Source organism: Corvus brachyrhynchos, unplaced genomic scaffold (assembly GCF_000691975.1).
Source record: "Corvus brachyrhynchos isolate BGI_N302 unplaced genomic scaffold, ASM69197v1 scaffold307, whole genome shotgun sequence".
Lineage (NCBI taxonomy): Eukaryota > Metazoa > Chordata > Aves > Passeriformes > Corvidae > Corvus > Corvus brachyrhynchos.
The window spans coordinates 1354899-1361473 of NW_008239288.1; the positions used below are offsets into that span (position 1 = coordinate 1354899).

Consider the following 6575-nt stretch of genomic DNA (forward strand, 5'->3'; position numbering starts at 1 on the left):
GAGACCACCTGATGCTGACTGGCACTGCTGTAGGCAGCAGAGGCAGCAGGGACTGAGCAGCAAAGAAAATTAACCCCATTCCTTCCAGGAAATGTTTCATCCACACTGTGCAGTGCAGGGCACCATTAGCACAACTGTGATCAGATCTAAAACCTTCTCCTATGTCTTCAGCAGGTTTGAATTGTACCCTCTGTGGAGGAAGCTCACTCTGTCCTGCTAATCCTGTCTGCTGGTTTGTTCTTCCTCTCTCCTGGCTTCAGGGATGCCAGGCTTTGGTCTTATATCATCTTTTCATTTGCCCAATGTAGGGCACACTTCCAGCCACTGCTGGCTTGGCCAGGACCACAACAGCACCCAGCAGCCACATTGCCTTCACTCAGCACTTTGGTTGGTGCCCAGTCAGACAGGTAGAGCCACAGTGTGCCCTAATTTGTATTCTGAACATGAATGGAAATAAACTGCAGGGCTTCTTGCTGTAACTATCCTACAAAAACAGGAAAACCTCATGGAGCAGGAGGACCTGTCTGTGCAGACTTGGGGTTTGTGCCTTTCTGGGGCATGCAGTGCCAGTACTCAGTGTGTTGGGTCAGGCAGACACTGGATTTGATCAATATAGCTGTTTCCAGAGTTATACAAGGTACACATAACCCTACATATATGTATGTACATATACAGCATATATACAACTGCAGGGAATTTATCTGCAGAACAAAGGCAGTTGCAAGGCTTGTTACCTCCAAAAGTCTGGCATTGCAGCAAGAAAGCAGTTCATGCTTAGGCTAACCAAGATTTCAGTAGAAAGAAATCTCATTAGATAAAAGCAGTGATTTTCCTCCTCACCTGGAACTATCCTTTCAGAGCTGTTGTGGTGGCAAAGTCCACTTTATACCTCCCTCTGTTGCTTTCAAAGCGGTCTCTCCCTAAACCACTGTGCTAGAAAGTTCTCCCTTTACCGAGATTCCACTGGTCACTGGCCCTCTCCCCCCTCCCATCCCTTTTCCCATTGGCCCCTGTTATGTCTCTCATCCTTGCCCCTGCCCCCGAGCCCTCAGACTATTGGCTTCTGATGCTCTGCCCGCCTTTAGGAGCTCTCCGGATAAAACCACGTGTGGGTTCTGTTCTTGGTTCTTTGTCCCTGCTCCCTTCGGGTGTGTTGGTTCCATTGAGCGCCTCGGCAGTGCAGGCAGAGAACCCCTCTCACCTCTGTGTCTCCGGTTCGTGCACAGGCTGTGGGTGGGTGTGAGCGGCTGTTCGTGACCACCTGTGAAGGTGAGATCGTGTGCTCGCGTGGGTGCTGGCAGCGCCGCCTGAGCGCTTCACGAGGGACCCTGTGGAAAAAGATTCACTGAAGCCCTCCTTTCATACAGAGATACTTGAAGAATATGTTTCACAGGCCTTGTTTCTGACCAGAAGCATCTGATCCAAGAAGCTAAAGAGTGCTGTCCTTCTCCTGGGGCTGATTTTAGGGAGGAACTGCTGGAAATGAGACATGTCTAACTGGTTTCAGCATTAGTTGAAGAGGGCTAGTACTGGTTGACTGATCTGCTCCGCTATCTTGTCAGGTAGTTCAGCCTCTGCACTCAAACAAGTGAGACCACACGCCCTGTTATTGGCATTGTTATGGAAATAAGCCTGTGAGGTATTTGGGTACCTCGAATGGTAACAATGGAGCCTATAAATACCCAAGAATATTAAATTATGATAATACTTCTGAGGGTGTTTTCATTGTAAGGCTTTCCTAGTACTTTCTTCATTTACAGTCTTAAATTAATCTTAAAAATACAGTGTGCAACAGGGAGACATTTTCTTTCCCTTATTATTTCACTGATATGCAAACAGAGGTGGGGATCACTAAGAACTTAACCTTAAGTGTCTTACCCAAAGCCCCACAGCACATCAGTAACAGAGCTAAGAAGCTCAGTGGTGCGCACTCAGCCATCAATTCAGCCTTAGTTCTTGTTGGAATGGTTACTTTTTCCTGAGGATATGAAGTAACACTGAAAATCCCATCATGACAAGTGTTCCTGGTTGTCCTATTTCATATTATTTCCAGCGGGAACAGATCACACCCTGGTATGTAGACATCAGTCAGCTTTGATTTGTTAGCACAGTAATGATGTGCCCATCCTCTGAGCTGTATGGCCAGGGCTGAGCCTCTTCTGGCCTTGAGAAGGTGCAGAGGTGAATGCTTAGGTGATCTTTAACTGGGGCTTCGCCCCTTTTTTAGATAAAACTCTTCTTGCAGTTGGAGAGTCTTGGCAAAATGTGACAACAACTTTCCATGTTCTGGGAAATTAAATTTGCAGGTCAGTGGCCCTGCAAGGACAAGTTAATTGAAGCTCAGAAGCACAGGGCTTGTAAGATTTGAGCAATGGGCTGAGATGACTGTTGGAGGTCCATTCCAGCTGAAATATTCTATTCTATTTTCTAGGTTTACATACTATGCATTATTTACTTTCTTGTAATTACAAATTGCAACAATCTTGTTGATATTTGGTGCTGAACAATGGCCATGCCCTAGTGTGACCAGTTACTGGGCTGGGCTGGCTGTTGTTTCTTACTGGAGTAATGTTAATGCTTTGAAGGGGTCCCTCACAGTAGGGGCGCTTCATGCAGCTTGTTAGTCTGGACAATAACCTGAATGTGTTTTCCTGTCAGGATTTTCTTCCAACTTCTCATGACAGCCCATTTAAGCCATGTCCTCACTGTCTTGTTCCAAAGCTTATTGCTGATTTGTGAAGGCCACTTCTGGTTTCCTTTAGATGCTAGAGATGGTCTTTAGCCTTTGAGCTTTTCAGCAGGTTATTATGATGGCATTTCTGAAGGTTTCTTATTGTATGTGGTAAAACAGTGGCTCCATACATCCTTTGTTTAAGAGAGAAAAATGTGCATGGCAAAGCAGAGAAAAACCCAAACAACAGGAAGCGATGCCAGAATTGTACCCACTTAAGAATGTAAAAAGTACAGCAGTGAATACTGTGCCAGATTGCTTCTATTCTTGTAAAATAATCCAAGTTTGCTGTGGAGGCCTGTTTCCTGCCACAGCGAAAGGTCTTTTTTCTTCTGTGAGCTTTCAAGAGCAAATAGAAGTTAGATCATTACTAACTCCTGTGTCCACCTCCAGTCCAAGATTCATGCTGCAAGAAGCCTGAGTGAGATTGCGATTGACCTGACCGAAACTGGAACCCTCAAGACCTCAAAGCTGGCCAACATGGGGAGTAAAGGCAAAATTATCAGCGGAAGCAGCGGGAGTCTTCTGTCATCAGGTAGGTCCTTTGTCCTGTAACTGGAAAGAATATGGTGGGAAGGGCCACGGCCATGGTATGATGGGGAGCAGCCAGAAGCTGCACTGCAGAAATGAAAGTCACTTCCCTTTAGACTTTCTGTCTGTCCAGGTGGCAGTCTATCCATCTCTCCATTGTTCCACAAACAGCCCAGGCAGCAGCCTCCCTCTCCCTCTTTACCACCACTCATTTCCTCCTTGACTCCAGGATGTCATCTCCAACCTCTCAATTTCCAACTGAAACCTGGTCTCCCTTCACAATTTCTACCCTAACCATCCCTTGGTATCCAGCATCCTGAGGCAGATGGGTTTGTGAAGGAGTCCCCAGCCAGCACTGGGGAAGCAGCCAGCCAGTGCAGCTCACAAGGAAAACTGAGGCTGGGAACTGGTGATGTTCCTCTGCATTGTTGAGATAGGGTGTCTTCTTCACAGAGTGCACATCTGCTTTGCCTCTGTGTTGCTGGAATTTGGCTGCTCTCCCAGGCTCAATAGAACTATTCCCTAGCACTCTACCAAACTAGTGCCAGGGTCCAGGAGGTTTCTTGTTGTGGCTTAGAGCACTTTCCTGTGTGAAGAAGATGTAATCTGTGAGAGAAACCCAAGGGAAGGTAATGCAGAGGAGAGCTAGAGCATGAGGAGAGAAGGACTGGAGAAGGGGGTTCAGGAGGTTGTCTGTGACTCTTTGATACTCTTCTGTCAGTCTGAACCAGGCAAGCTGTGTGCAAAACAGGGATAAATGTCACTGCACGCATAAAGCAGGGGTTGATATTTAGCAAAGAGCTTCAAGCTGCTTAGGTGAGCTATTCAGGAGGGCAGTGTTGCTGGTATCACTGTAATTAACAGTTTCAGACAATTAAATACCTTCTGTTAAGCATTGTATCAAGTTATCAAAACCAAATGTGTTGAGATGTGTAACAGCACAGAATAACCTTCTTATACTTGCACAAGGGAAGAGCCCATGTAGGAATGCAAATGCTTTAAAACTGAACCCACACTGATGTAGTAGATTAGCTTTGCATCACTGTATCCTTCATGTCTTTTAAAAGGCACACTTTCCTGCTTGGTAAATGTTCAGCAAGGGGTTAAAATGTGCAGTGCTTTCAGAGCTGCTTGCTGTGCAATTCCTTGCCTTGCCTGCAAACAGAGTTGCCTTTCTGTTCCTGGGGCCTTCCCGACAAAGTATACAATCCACTGTCTGTGCCTCCCATTGCTTAGGGAGTTGCAGTAGCTCAGCAGCTCCCAGATTGGTGTCGGGTTGTTGGAACTCTTTGTTTGTTTGGCATTTTTTCCAGCTCTCCTGCTGGAAAGCAAATAACGTTAAGTACCCCAAGAAAGTTCTTAAGGTCTTTCCAAGATCTCAGCCTCCTGGGCACTATTCCCAAGTTTGTGAGAGCTACTTGGTAATAATCCTGTTTCCATGTTAATACATGGACTTTTTGTGTTCCTCGAGAAAAAACAGTGGGGTCTGCTTCTGCTCTTACACCTAGAGAGAGCAGTAGCCAGGTGAAAGCCAGAAGCAAATCAGGCCCAGAAAAGCTGCTGTGGGGCCAACATCTATCAGGGTTAAGTGTATGGAAATTCCAAACTGGGAGCTGCCCGTGCTTTTATTTCTGTACATTTGTGCTCCCTGCACCTTTCTGGCTGAGCACAGGATTTGTACACTCATCAGAATTGCACTAGTGACTAGACCCACCCAGAGTTCATTGACCAGGTGAGTAATTTCTTCAGTCCTGGGTAGGTGGATCTGCCTACCTGGGTGCCTTCATAGGGCTGTGTGAACCTCTGTTTGTATCAAGGTGCTGCTGGTAGGTCAGGCAAGCACGGCTCCCTCTGTGTTCCTTTCTTCAGAGCTGCCTGTTACATCCTGCCAGCTCCGAGGACAGGGCTCTCACAAAAATGGTGAGGAAAGCTGAAGGGGTTGCTGCTGTTGTGTGTGTTCCAGCAGCTACAAGAAAGTATTGAGAGATGTCTGGCAGAGTTCAGGTATGAGGGAATTGGAAACCCTGGATTGCTTCCACACAGTCACTCAGACCTCTCTGCTCCAAGAGCCCCTTGCCTCAAGCCTGGCTGGTGGAGGTGGCCCATCCCTGTCCCACTGGATGGGAGGGGGCATTCATTGCCTGTCCCAGTCACTGGCTCTGTCCCAGGCTTTCTGTTTCCTCCCATTGTGCCAAACATTATCGGCACACAGCCACAACAATGATGGGCTATCGCAGTACAGCCTGCACACTGGAGAGAATAACTGCAAATGATTAAGTGGCCACAGTAGACTTCCAGGCTATAAATATCTCAAGTGACTCGAAATCACAAGGTCAGGACTGAATCTCTGTTTTCCCCCACTTCCCTACTATTCTCAGTCATTTTTTTCCTGAAAATTATTTGTAGTCATTTCCTCCCTCCATCTCACTCCTCCTCACTGGAGGGGCTGTCAGCACTGAGGAGCATGCCAAAACTGGCATGTCTCCCCTGGGCTTGCAGCAAGTCTGCAAGGAAAAGTCTGTTGTTGCTTCCAGCTGTCACACTGTCTGGAGAAGATCCTGCTGTGCAGTATGAGGCAGTCGCTGCCCCATACCACTTACAGTCTCAAGAGACAGCAGAGGGGAGATGGAGTCTTACACTGGGAAGTGGCTTCCTCATGATCACAGCAATTCAAGACCAAAGCTTCAGGTCCTTCATTTTTCCCACGCTCTTGATCTCAGTCTGTCCACTGCAGATTTGTAATTTTGATGCCCAAGTCCATTTCTGACAAGCTGACTCTTAACTTTTGTCCTCCTTTTGGATCTAAAGGGGCCTCCCTAGGACAGTGGGCAGCTGTGATTTAGCTCAGGGATCTTCTGCTCAGGATGTGTGGGCCATCCCTGGACATCTGGGGTAAGAGTTGTCCATGAATGAAAGCTCTGCTTTCACACAGGCAGGAACCAAATCAAAGCCAGCAGAACAAAAGCAAGTTAGGTCTAAGGTGGATTTTTCCTTTAGAGTCTGTGTCGTAAGAGCTCTGCAGGTCTCCGAGCTAGTGAGGAGCCCTGTAATCACTGGGTTATTGTTGGTCTGAACCCCAGACCACCTTCTTCATCTCTGTGGGCCAAGGAGACACCCCAGAGGAGCATCTCTGCTCTAGCTCTGCAGGCACATTCAAGGAGCCTCCAGCCCCTGCGCCCCATTCCTTCTGCAACAGGAGGTTTCCTGTGCAGGGGCCTGTTTACGTTTGAAAACGCCACAACAGAGTCCAGCCAGCTGGTTCCCAGGGCCTGCCGCTGCATCTGGCAGGGCCGTGTCCCAGGTGGGACGCCCC

The 6575-nt window shown here is 47.6% G+C and overlaps 1 protein-coding gene across 6 annotated transcripts in view; it reads left to right on the forward strand.

Moving 5' to 3' along the window:
* Positions 1-6575, forward strand: part of FRMD4A (FERM domain containing 4A) — a 362397-nt gene that overhangs the window by 329846 nt on the left and 25976 nt on the right. For all 6 annotated transcript variants that reach the window (XM_017740376.1, XM_017740375.1, XM_017740377.1 and 3 more), the window contains one exon: positions 3125-3266. In XM_017740376.1, coding sequence (XP_017595865.1) covers positions 3125-3266 — 142 coding nt within the window. The remainder of the gene's footprint in view (positions 1-3124; positions 3267-6575) is intronic.